Source organism: Parasteatoda tepidariorum, chromosome 9, assembly GCF_982258835.1.
Source record: "Parasteatoda tepidariorum strain Cologne lab strain chromosome 9, Ptep-v5.0, whole genome shotgun sequence".
Taxonomy (NCBI): Eukaryota; Metazoa; Arthropoda; class Arachnida; order Araneae; family Theridiidae; genus Parasteatoda; species Parasteatoda tepidariorum.
The window spans coordinates 35,025,105-35,039,263 of NC_141763.1; the positions used below are offsets into that span (position 1 = coordinate 35,025,105).

The following is a 14,159-nucleotide window of genomic DNA, read 5'->3' on the forward strand; positions in this document are numbered from 1 at the left end:
TTTAATTAGCTTCTTGGTTTTGAAAATTATTTCTTATTTTATTTGAGGATTGGTTAGCATCTCATTTTTTTAAAAATGCTTTATTTTACATGCATTGAGTTTTTGGGTTGATAAAAATGTGTTTAGTTAGTTAAAATTATTGCATATCTTTTAAATGCTTTGTTTTATGAATGTAAAGTTTTTTATTTCGATTTTAAACAGTATGAAATGTAATAGGGGCCCAAAACATTTCTGTGTCCAGGGGACCTGCTTGCTATTAAGATGCCCTGATACCATCAACCTTCACCAGTGGGCCATACCATCTACTTTTCGTGGGGTGTCCCGTCACTTGGTACAAGAATTTTAAAAAATTTAATATTCAGGGACATTTTCCCCGCTTTTTTATTACCAAGTAATAGATTATAAGTTTCACTTTTTTAAAAATAATTAATACTAATTTTAGGACATACTTTTTTAGACCAAAATAGTCATTGCCTAGCAACCGGCCTAGCCAGTGTGCCTAGCAGCTACTTAGTCTCCACAAAGCGGCATCTTCAAAGCGTCATTGAAAATATTTATGAAGAAGTCATGAAAAAAATAAAATGCTTTATACATTTAATAGATGCCTCGAAGGAAGAAACCTCGAAGGAAGATGCCTAGAAGGAAACGATTCAACAAAACTACCAGCTCTCAGGATTAAAAAAAGGCAGGACATGTGTCCAAGGAAAAAAAAACGTTGTAACGTAAAAATTCTTAGTGGTCAACAAAATTTGCTAAAAATCTAAATTCAGAGAACAAATTTGTTGTTTTTCAATCTTCTGCAAAACTATTTAAATTTTAAAATGTATAATCAGTAAATGTTAGCATAAGTAATTTATAAAATTGTTTGAAAAATTACCTTCGAAAAAAATTCGTTTGATTGTTTGTAAAATTACCTTCTTTTCATATATATGCAATTCTAAGATTATTATTTGTTTCGCTTTTTAGTTAAATGTAACATTTAATAAATCTTTATTGTAATAAAAGTTAGAAGTTTGGAATCAATTCTTTATTTACTAATGTAAAAATTTTCTTTATACATTGTTTGCGCGGGGACTGGCCTGTCCATCTTAGGATTTTCCAACCTGAAGGTGTATTGTTATGAATAGATCTTTGAAGCGGGGACTCTTGAATTTTAACAAATGTCCATCGCCAAACATTTGGCGAATGAAACATATCCTTAGCAACCCCTAAAGATTATACCACCACGTGTTGTCAATATAGTATTTTTAGCAATCAAGATGGAGATACTTTTTCATAATTCAAAATTTGGAAAAAAATCCTGGAACATGAAAAGTACTTCTATTATTTTCATGGGGAATTGAACAACAAGACAGCTTGGTCTTGTATCAGAAAAGAAAACGGGTGTAGAGCATTAAACAGCACTTTTTCTGTTAATTACTTGAAGTTTCATTAACTATCGCTTCGTTTAACAACTCCTATACATCTATCTCAATCATTTTAGTTTTGTTTCTTCCTAAAAATCGATTAAAAAATATATTTTGTTTTTTAAATTCTAGTTACTCTTTTAAGGACATTTTGTTAAGATTTAATTTTATTTGTTAAAAATTTATAATTATAACTTTCTATCATATAGCTGTTAAAATTTGAAAATTTTTAAATTTCTTTTGAACCGTTTATATTTTTAAGAGTTTCGATAAAAATATTAACTTCTAACAGTATCAAATCAGTGTTTTATTAAAATGTTTCAGTTTTTGCAGCTTTTGACATGAAGTCAAGTGTTAGTACAAGAGTCTAAAATGAAAATTTCGAGAAAAAGAAATAGAAAAAAAAGAATGGTTTAATAGGAATTATTCAACGTAAAAGAAGTTTAAGAAAGTCAATTTTAGTAGTAAAGTCAAAGTAATTCCCTCTACAGAGGATCAAAATTTAAAGCTTTCAGAAGTTTTGGAAACCTATAGTAAGTAATGAAAAATAACAAGTTTTTTAACACTCTATGCCAGAAAATCAAGCAATAAACTTGGAACTTGTAGCAATTACTTGAGTTGTTGTTTTAATAACTGCATAACATTTCGTAAACCTAGCGTAAATAGTACTGGAGATATGATGGGTTTTTTTAATTGAAAAATAGCTAATTTTTTGTTTTATGGCTTTTTGCTATAACTTTAAAAATATTCAATGAAATTAAAGACACTTTTTGTTGCAACTTAAAATTAATTACAAAAGTATTGATTTAAAATTTTTAAAAAAAATTGCAAAAAAACTGCGCAAGATATGAGTAGTTCAAGTAGCTCTTTTATGCTGCGCATGCGCTAAAAAAGAATTTAAAAAAACTTTATCTGATTTTAAAAATTCAAAAAATTTCAAGCAATTCAGACCTCGTAGTCCATCAACAAAAAAAAGATCGCGTCATATTTTTTTTGAAACAGTATACATACACCATACTATTTTTAAAAATGGCAAACGTTCAACTTTATATATATATGTATAGAGAGAGAGATAATTGTCTCTAAAAATAAAAAATATATAATATTTTTCATTTCTAAACTATTTTATTCAGATCGTAAAGTCGTAAAACTTTCTAGCGCAATTTATATAATTGAGTGCTGAACAATTCCTAATAGTTTAATATCAATATATAATATATATTAAGATATTTGAAAGTTGTATTAAGATCATAAATAGCATAAGTTAGTTAATAATTTTTCTATATATATATATATATATAAATAATTTTAAAGTTTAAGAAAGTATTTTTTATAAATAAATTAGAGCGTAATACTATGCTTCACCCTGTCTCAATTTAAAGAATAACTTGTAATGGTAAACATTTTACGACATTTAGACTTATTAATTAATTCACCATAGCTAATTAGATTGAAGTTTGTTTAAACGTTTAATTCAATCTTGTCGATCCGCATTTGCAAATCTTGTCAAAGAGTGCGTAAATTTTTACTTATTTGTTTTGCACAAAAAAAGTACTTTTTTCATCCACAAAAAAAAAACCGTTACCATAAAAACGGAAAAATTAACAAATAAATGATTAAAATACCAAATATTTTAGTTTTATTAACCAAAATCATGTTTTTATCTTCATTAGAAATTTTATTATCATACTAGTGCGGTAATTTTACAAAAAACTTGTCCTTTTCTACCTGTTTTGGGAAGTGCAAGGTAAAACAATTTTTTTTAAATCTTATACAACTATTAGAGTTGCATGCAAGAAGACCGTTTCATTGGCTCATAAGTCAGAGGTAAGCCAAAAAGTTAACTTTCTATAATAACACTACGTTTACCATTCAACCTAAAGTAGAGGGTAAGAGAAACTATTTCAGAGTTTAAGGGTAAAATCAATTCATTGTTTGCTTTGCTAAATCATAGCAAAATAATCCAGAATTAATCAAAGGGAGTAGACTGCATTCAAATTCCATCCAAGCGCCGACCCAACCTTCCAAACAAATATGGACTTAAGTTTTTTGCTATGAATCAATCTGTATATTTTGCCACAAGGTTATGAAACAGTATAAGGTTAGCTTTTCCCGGGTTATTTTTTCTCCTTTATCAAAAAGGCGAAATTATGTCGTCACATACTCATACAATTCTTTTCAAGCTATATTTTCTCTAATGTTATTCGTAATACTAACAACTATTTTAAAGGTTAAGAGTGAATAGTTAATATCAACAAAGTGTTCCATATTGTTCTTTAATTATACTTACGCTGGTTCAATAATAATTTCCTTTATTGCTATTGTTATTAATTTAAAAATGAGATATGAGCTGCTACGCTTTTTAAGTATGATTAGAACGAAATTGTGTTTGACTTCATGTTCATAATTAGATGAGTACTACTTGGAATATCGATCTACAGTTGAGTTTTGAAATCGGTTGCGTTTTATCCAAACTCGTGGGACTGTAATAAAATAGAATAAATAATGAATCAATATGTAAATTTTTTGTGAAAATGCCATAAAGTTCTTAATGTATTCTTTAACAAACGATAACAGCACAGATACTTTTAAATAACATCAATTGCTTCAAATTTCTACTATATCATTGAGTTAAATGTTCTATAATTGCAAATAAATTTGCACCATTTTGTACAGCCAAAAATTTCCATTTAACAAATTAAAATGTCCTCATTTATTAACACTACTCAGCTTTGTAATAAAAAGTTTTGCTACATACAGTATTCTTTAGCAGGTCAGAAAAGATAAATATTGAAGATCTGTTTTTAGTATTTAAAAGAAATAAAAATGGAACCAATCAACCTTTTAAGCAAAATTTTCAATAATAAAATTTTAATGGTTTACTGATAAATACATGGTGAAGACACGGGTGAAGTATCAGAATGATTAATTTGTGAGCTCTGAAGTATAAGTAATTAAAAATCAAAGACATATGTTTTTGGTAAATCAATGATGTCACTTGCCGCAAGTAAATTAAGAAATATTTTAGCCTCAATATTAAAAAAAACGTCAACCTCTTCCCAAGTTAGAATAAATGGCAATAAAAGACGATAAAGCCGCGAAAGGTCGAGGTGCGAGAAAGTCAAATTAATTTCCATTAGTTTACTTTCGATCCGGCCTCGACGAGGGGGGGTCAAGGCTGCTCACGCGTACCGAATTCGGAATGGGGCCTCGTGACTACAGGCCCGTGGGAACACAGATTATGACAAAGATAACACATATCTACCAGATCGAAAAATCCTTGAATCAACGTCCCCTAAATATAACGTTAATTGTTTTAACTTGCTCATATATTAATGACTTAAGCATTTGTGATAGGAGCAAAGTATTTTCGTTCGAATTTTCATATATCCATATCATTCAATTAGTCAGTTGCCCACTAGTATCCAAGACACCATTTCTGTCGTACATAATAATCGGCACACCCTCAAAAGTAAAAGGTTACTTTTGAATAAGCCACTTTAAACTGTTTTATTTATTTTGCTATTGTTTACTCGTATCTAGTAAATATGTAATCTTACAAAAAGTGGAAAAATTATAAGGAATTCATCAAAACTTAAAGGCCATAAATTATAAACTTTATCATTTATTTATATTTTCTTCTAATCATAAATAATAAAAAATCTAATTACATATAATATTGCCAAAATTAAAACAAAACTAAGCATTGAATTCTACCTTTAGAATAGTTTTTATTAATATGAGCTGATTTAGCAAGTTTCATTTTTGTGGATGGCAACAGTCTGCATAATTTAATTTCTTAACTTTAATTTCTGGATGGGCAACAGTCTGCATAAACTTTAATCGGTGTTCCCATGAGTTGAAAATTTTTATATAGGTTTATCGTAAACTTTGTAGGCTTTGATGCATGGATTAACCAGTCGAGTGACTTATCTTCGTATCTTAACCCTATGTCAGAATGAACGCAAAAGAGAAATTTCAGAGTTAAAATCTACGCAGCCACAGGGACTGCCCAATATGCTATCACACCATACAACTTGGATAACAGTGAGTTTGGACAGTATTTAATATTATATTCACTATTCATTTTAATATCGCAGAGTGTATTTTGAATCTCCCTGCTCTTTGAACTTTATTGTATTTTTTAAGGCAAATAAAATATTTGTTTCTAATTAAAAGATATTTTCATGGTTATATAAATAAATAGACACATATTTCAATCAATAAAGCAAATTCATAGTCTAAAGTTCCAAGCAATCCAGTTAAGTTACAATTAAGGAAACATGGTTCTGGCAGGTGAAAGCAATCTATGAACCAACTATATATCAATAACTAGTGTTGCTGCAAATTTTCATATTTACAATCATCAATGTGTTAATAAAGTGACTTTTGAATGGTGCATATCCTAATATGTTTATAAATAAACAGTCATACCGAATTTCATTAAAATCTAATAGTTTTTTCAGAAATTCCACTTAATGTGATGCAAATTCATTTAGTTATGAAAACTAATTCAGCACGCAAGCAAATAGTTAAGACTGCATATGTTAACAATTATTGAAAACGTTGCTCGTGTTACCTTATTGAGCATCTTTAAAAACCAAGTATTGAATGCATTGAATATTATGATTATTCTAAATATTTTTCTAGTGCTTGAGTTAAAGAGCCATAAGGAATAAAAGAAATATGTTTTCTTTTAACTTCAATTTTTATATTTTAGTTAGGTTCAAAGAAGAGAAACAGAAAATGAAAAAAATAAGGAGAAAATGTTTGTTAAGACTCGTGTTTCAGAAATTAAGTGTTTCATACAATCTAGACTAGTTTTGAAGTAATACTTTGTCGACTTGGACAGCATTATTATTTGTAGTACACCACATTTCAAAGTTTGAATTATGATAGTGAAACTTTTTCAATAATGATCTGGGAATATATGTGGTAAAATGCAAACTGCATACAGGGCAATAAAATGATTTACTTTTTTTTCAATAGAAAATCAAGCATATGTTAGGAGGTATAGGACAAGCCATACTGGCAACGTCAAGAATTTGTGGTGAGGTAAATATAGCCTTGGCTTTTATTCAATAATTCAAGAGACAGATACGGCGCCAAACCATTTTTTAACTTTAAATAATGACCTATTTTTGAGTCCTTTTCAAATTTTGCTTATATTTGCCATCACAGTTTAGAAAAAAGAAAAGAAATGGGACAAAGTTTAATAATATAATTCAATCTAAGCATAGCATTATGTTGAAAAACTGACTTACGCTACTAGAATAAAAATTATGTATAGTTTTTGATTAAAAAAAGCCTGGTTTTAAAATGAAGAATAATTATCTAATTTTTGATCGTGATAACATTTGAACGGCTACTGCTCGCAAAAAGAAAACAGTAACCAAGAAGAAAAAGAAGATACAAAAGCTTTTGCTTTCGAAATTCTAAATCTTTAGCGTCCTATTTAATCTCAGTGCTGCGGCAGGAATACACGAATCTCACTCAAATTTTAAGTTAAAATTTTAAAAGTCGTTTAATTCAAAAGATCTCAATTTATTTTACTCATCAACAGTTTGTTGTTAGTAACATGGATTGCACGTGTGGTAACTGCATACACTGCTCTGTTAAGAAAATTTAAATGAATATCGTTGATAAATATTGATAACCTAAACTGGTATTCATGGTAGAAAAGAAAGGAAAAAATTGTTGGAAGGGAAAAAAATAAATCTGCTTAAAAAATCACCATAGAGAAAATTGAATGTTCTGTTGATTGAAAAGTTTGGAGCAGGATTAAAATGTTCCAAAAAACATGTTTTTAACATCAATCAACTATTACCAGCCAGGGAAATGTGTAAAAACAACTTTTAGCTCAATAAAGCTCTTTTGAAACTCGATTCTGACAATTATGCATTTAAATTTGCTGAGGAAACACAATCTTTTTACCATAGTGCTCAAGCTACACTTCACACAGATGTATTATATATTGATGAGAAATGTGTATCCATTTCCTTTTACACAATCTCAATCAGTTATCATCACAATCCTGCCCACTTAAATCCATTTCTGGGGTTACTTAAATTCACGATACCCAAAACCTCAGTGCTTCATTTCTTTTCGGAAGATGATCCTTGTATACCACTGTTTCCCAATGTGTACGCCGCGATCCAAGAAAAGCCGCTAAGTGTCTTCATAATTTACAATAAGCACATAGTATTTAAAAAGGATAGAGTATAATTTGTGCGGTGCAAGCTAAATTAAAGAGGAAAAAAAAGTCTATGAAGCACATATAAAAAACGCAGTAATTGGCATACTGTAGTTTCGATTCTATAAACAAAAATCTTCCTCAGTATCAGATGCAAACACCTAAATATTGCGGCAATCAAATTTAAAAAATAGCTGTTTTATAGCAATAAAAGTACTCCTTCACTTTCTGTCTCAACTCCTCTTGTTGTGTTTTGGTCTTGGTTTTGCGACATTTCATGTGTTTGATACATATTTTAAAAATGTTTATAAGCGTTGAGGCTGGTCTTTTTGATATTTTCCAAGAAGGAAAATATGGAGCTGGCAAGCTCGAGTGGCTTGAAAACTATCGAGAACTTAATATGAGTTCATTGAAGAATGCAATGAAAAAGAAGTCGCATTTTATTGTAAATTGGCCAGATAAGAAACACTCGTTTCTGCCATTACCAGGTGTTTTACTAGAAATTGGAAGTAATTTATTTACTTCACAGTAATGCGTTGCTTAAAATACTTAGAATTAAATAAGCATACTAATGTACATATGGGGCAATCCATACAAAATTTACACCCATGATACAAAAATGATATAATTAATTTTTTTATTGTTCTTAATTTTTGCGTTTTTGTTTAAATTTTTGGAATGGTAAGACACTTTGTTCAAAAAATATAAACAAGACAGAGACGGCGCGCGCCGTACCCAGCGCCGCTCGTTACTCGTTACGAAAAGTTTGTAGCCTGACGTTTTGCAACAGCAGATCACAACATTATTCTTAATATAAAAGTGTTCCTTTTTCTAATCTTTAATCAATATAAGATGTCATCATCTAGTTTTAAAGACCGTTGCTGTAATCCTTTTAAAATAGTATCCCATACAATAATAAAAGGTTTGCGAAAACTAAGTGCTAGTTTGTTAGCCAAAAATTCATCACTGATTGAAATTGATTTATTATGTACAGCTTGTAGACTAAAAATGTCAAAGTCAAATTTGGAAAGTAAGTTTAATTATCTTTATTGTGAATATAGAAAAAATTTTTTAATCATATTAAAAGTAATTTCTTGGAATGGTCAAAGTCAAATTTGGAAAGTAAGTTTAATTATCTTTATTGTGAATATAGAAAAAATTTTTTAATCATATTAAAAGTAATTTCTTAATTTTGTATTTATTTGCGTTTTATTTGCCAACATTAAAAGATGCTGATCCTGAATCTTGTGCAAGCAATTCAAGTTCGGATGAAGATTTATATTCAGATTTTGATTCAGGTTCTTCTGACGAATCTGAAAATGATGATCCGAATTAGATTCTGGAGGTGATTATTTGTCAAATATTTGTTTGTTATACATAAAATTTATACACGACTTAGTCATTCATACGTGAATAAACTAATGGAAATACGACTCTAAATCGAGTAAACAAGAAAAAATTGACATTTTGATATCTTTGCTTATAATGTTCTGGAGTGTTTCAAAAGCTGCTAACAAAATAGGAACGAGTAGGCATTTAGTTAAAAAAGCCAGACAATTATTGCCAGCAGGCAGCGTTGAGAAAAAAAATTAGTATTTACTAAGCAGTATTACAATTGAATTTCTTATGATATGGCTGTTTTAAATAATATTAAATTTTCTTTTGAAATAGGACACACATTGCCGAAGAAGACTATTGATAAAGTTATTCAATTTTACGAAAGCGATTACGATGTTAGTTCTCTTATCCCAGGTAAAAAAGACACTGTATCAGTGAAAGACAGTGCAGGTAAACGGGATTTGCTTCAAAAACGATTATTGATGGGAAACCTAAAAGAATTGCACGTGACATTTAAATCAGAAAATCCCGACATCATCGTAGGTTTATCTAAATTTGCACCACTTCGTCCGAAGCATTGTGTTTTAGTAGGCTCTAGTGGTACGCACTGTGTGTGTGTTTGTTCTACGCATGAAAACATGAGACTAATGATTCTTGGTATGTTAACTTAAACAAAACTTTTCTTTGCTTTTAAGTTTAATACATTCGATGAATAAAATTTTTTATATGTATTAGGAAAATAATATAAAATTTCTTATAGGAACTCAGTTGAAACAACTGATGCATGAGGAAAACATCAAAATTGTGCATCATCATGATTTTTTTGTCAAGAATACTGTGTGCTCACCCAAAACCAGAATGTTATCTTCAGCAGTGTGTAAATTGTCCAGACTCGTCAACTCTTCAAAATTTGTTGCTGCAAAGTTTTGAAAGAAAAGGTGTTGAAAATGTGCACTACAGAAAGTGGGTTTCAAAACCTCGAACTTCATTAGAAAATATAGAACAACCAACAGAACAATTCGTAACTGACTCTGTACAATCTTCTGAGTCATTTTTACACCACGCTTTTCTCGCGACACAGCAAGCAAAGTTTTACCAGAATAATATTAATGACCCAGAAACTAATGAGTGCGTTATTGTCTGTGATTTTGCAGAAAACTATGCTTTTGTTATATAAAATGCTGTGCCTGGGTTCCACTAGAACAATAACCAGGCTATCGTTTTTACAGTTGTAATCGATATATATATAAAAGTGAATGTGTGTTTGTTTGTTTGTCCTCTATAGACTCCTAAACCACCCGACAGAAAGCTGTGAAACTTAGCATACAGATAGCTCAAAGCACGAGGAAGGTTTCTGTCGACATTAAAACATTCTGCGACGAACCGTTCCAACGGTATGAGTGAAAATCGAAATGATATTTTCTGATTGGTTAAAAGTTAGCCATTGTTTTAAATGTTGCTATAAACGATTCAGTTTTCAAATATATTGAAGATAACAAGAGGGATATTTTAGCTCTATTCTTTTAGAAAAGTAAATTACATATACATTAATATTTAATTATAATTCGCTCGAGTTTCTTTATATCAGGTGAGCACAAGCAAGTAAAATCAACGAGAATAGATTTCTCAATTATTGGTCGTATCACGGATTTAGTATTGTGAAAACTGTTTAATAAATATCAAGGCAAAAGCAAATTTCATTCAAAAAATATCAAAATAACATTTAATTGGTAATGTAATATGACGTAATGTAATATTTGCTAGATTGTTTGTATTATTGTTATAATTTGTATTATTCGCGTGATATCAAATTCTGTATTATTCCTACTTTACAATGACTGAAGATGGCAACTTCTATTATTTTTTATAGGATGTAATACGTTTGTAGGTTGTTTTTTAAGATATCAAAAAACTTTTGCAATTATTGATACGAGAATAAATTATTAATACGTGAAAATTATTAATATTTTTTGGAAATACGTTTTATTTAACCCCTCAATTATGCCACCAAAGCAAAGTGCCATTGGTCGATCTACAAATCATGCAAAAAGGAGAAGAGAAGAACGAGCTTCAGAAACAAGTGAGCAGAGACAAGCTAGGCAAGAAAGAGAGCGAGATCACACTGCTCTTGCTCGATCATTAGAAACAAGTGAGCAGAGACAAGCTAGGCAAGAAAGAGAGCGAGATCACACTGCTCTAGCTCGATCATTAGAAACGAGTGAACAGAGGCAAGCAAGGCAGCAAAGGAATCGAATTCGTGGGACACAGACGAGACGAACGATACATACTGATTTGAATTTGTGTGGTTTCAATTACAATCCCCTTTACAATTACAGTCTTCATCCAAGTGTAATTATTGGAAAAATGGACAAAAAGTGTACGTATTGTGGTGCTCAAAAATTTAAAAATGAAACACCAGGTATGTGCTGTGCAGGTGGAAAAGTAAAGTTGCCAAACTTGCGTACACCACCTGAACCATTACTAACTTTAGTATCAGGTGAAACAAGTCAATCAAAAATTTTTTTGAAAAATATACGCAAGTACAATTCATGCTTCCCAATGACATCGTTCGGAGCAACGAACATCGTTAGCGCAAATTATATGCCAACATTTAAAGTACAAGGGCAAATTTATCACCATGCTGGATCACTACTACCCTTGCCAAATGCTGATCACAAATATCTTCAGATATATTTTATGGGAAATACTGACGAACAAATCAACAGACGGTGTCAACTGAATATGAGTACTAAACGAGAGGTTGTCGCTGAATTACAAAATTTGTTTGAACAACAGAATGAATTAATTAAATTATTTAAAACCGCCATTGAACAAATGCCATCTGACGATTACAAAGTAATAATAAAAGCAGATAAAACACCTATTGGTCAACATCGAAGACAATTCAACGCACAAACGATTGACGAAGTGGCAATTGTCATAGTTGGTGAAGAATTTACTTCTCGCGACATAATTCTTTATCGTAGAAATGGTGAAGTCCATAAAATATCAGAAACGCATCGTTCATATGATGCATTACAATATCCCATTCTATTTTGGCAAGGAGAGGATGGATATCATTTTAATATTAATATGAGAAATCCTACAACTAATGTGGACATTAACAAAAAGGTCAGTGCTATGCATTATTATGCATATCGAATGATGATTCGTGAGAATGCTGATAATCATATATTGAAATGCAGACAATTATTTCATCAATACATTGTTGACATGTATGCAAAAATAGAAAGTGAAAGACTCCTCTACATACGACTAAATCAAGTCAAATTACGTTCTGAAGAGTACATCCATTTACGTGATGCAGTTGTAAATGATGGTAATCTCAGTGAATTTGGAAAAATGGTCATTTTACCATCCGCATATACAGGCAGCCCAAGACACATGCATGAATATGCACAAGATGCAATGACGTATGTGCGTGCATATGGTCTTCCAGATTTTTTCATCACATTTACATACAACCCAGCATGGGATGAAATAAAGCAGCTTTTATTAACTGGACAATCGCCATAATATTTCTGCACGTGTATTTAAACAAAAGTTATTTTAAAGGATTTTATTGTCAAACACCACGTATTTGAAGAGACGCGCTGTTGGATGTATTCCATTGAATGGCAAAAAAGAGGTTTACCACATGCGCATATTTTAATATGGATGATGGAAAAGATAACACCTAACAGAATTGATGAAATCATCTCTGCAGAAATACCAGACATTGAAATTGATAAAGATTTGCATGATATTTTCTCAAAAAATATGATTTCTGGTCCATGTGGCTCACTAAATACTAATTCACCATGCATGTCAGATGAAAAGTGCACAAAGCGGTATCCTAGAGACTTACTTGCTGAAACTATTACAGGCAATGATGGATATCCTCTCTATCGACGACGATCTACCGAAGATGGTGGAAAATCCATTAAACTAAAAGTTCTCAACAATACTATTGATGTTGATAATCGTTGGGTAGTACCATATTCTCCATTGCTACTAAAAACGTATAACGTGCACATAAATGTTGAGTACTGCAATTCAGTGAAAGCTATAAGATATATTTGCAAATATGTGAACAAAGGAAGCGATATGGCAATGTATGCACTGGAAAATACAACTGCTTCTAACCATGAAGTCACCCAATAACAACTGGGACGCTACATAAGTAGCAATGAGGCTGTATGGCGTATTTTATCATTTTCCATTCATGAGCGATATCCAACGGTTGTTCATTTAGCAGTACATCTGGAAAATGGACAGCGTGGCGGTAGCACATAGTTTGCAAAAAAAATGCCGACCCAATTACAACTCCACTAGAATTGTACAGTTGGGCTTCGAAATCTTCATCGTTACCTAATATAACCGTTAAATATGTTGATACAGAAGCTTATGAATCATCCAAACTTCTTCTGAAACCTCGATTTGAGAAAACAGAGCCAGTAGCAAACACTCACAAGCTACATTGCATTATACCCGACAAAGACAACTGGCTGGATAGACATGTGCGACAGACAGAAAACGCTTTTGAAATATGGCTCGACCAACCCTTATAAATAAGATCGTCGACACATTTGTAAACTAAATGGGGTCGAACCGGGAAAGCGAAACAACAAATTGAAGTATGTAAAATTTAATATTCTCTTTGGAAAAAACAATTGTCAGTATCATAATATGGAGATGTTAATTAGTATCTCAAAATTGAAATATTTTAAAATTTGTCGAAAAAAAATTGCTGTATTGTCAAATTAATGAAAATATTAGTTTTTCCTTCTGCTTACCGTTTATTGTGTTTATTAGTTACTAGCCGCAAAGGCGGCCAGCTGTCCGCCACGCTAAAGGTTTCCACAAATAAAGTTTTTTAAAACATAGCAGGAAATCTGAAGATTAGTGGACAATTAAAGTGTTTCTGTCCTGCAATTTTGTCTTCATATCCAGTTCTGCTGCAGATGTGTTATAGCTCTTGAGGATGTTTGAAGATGTAACTTTGCTATGGTAACCTAACCTATAATATAACTATCAGGTGGAGACTTGTTTTTTTTTCTTAAAAAAAGGCCTCAGAAATTGTAAAAGCATACAAAAGTTGCTTTAAATACATGAAAAGAACACGAAAACGAATAAATTTTTTATGGTATCTATTTCTCTATAATTTTTTTATGGTATCAATTTCTATTTCTATATCGCTACAAAAATTAACGTCGGGTAGA

At 30.9% G+C, this 14,159-nt stretch overlaps 1 protein-coding gene across 1 annotated transcript; it reads left to right on the top strand.

Moving 5' to 3' along the window:
- Positions 1-10,938: 10,938 nt before the first annotated feature.
- Positions 10,939-12,474, top strand: LOC122270735 (uncharacterized). Its single transcript, XM_087151349.1, has 2 exons — positions 10,939-11,683; positions 11,810-12,474. The coding sequence occupies exons 1-2, from the start codon at positions 10,939-10,941 to the stop codon at positions 12,472-12,474; spliced, it is 1,410 nt and encodes a 469-aa protein (XP_087007475.1).
- The last annotated feature ends 1,685 nt before the right edge of the window (positions 12,475-14,159 follow it).

Coding starts and splice junctions, on each gene's coding strand:
- LOC122270735 (XM_087151349.1), top strand. CDS start 10,939: ATGCCACCAAAGCAAAGTGCCATTGGTCGATCTACAAATCATGCAAAA. Junction 11,684..11,809: donor ACGGTGTCAACTGAATATGA/GTACTAAACGAG, acceptor TAATAAAAGCAG/ATAAAACACCTATTGGTCAA.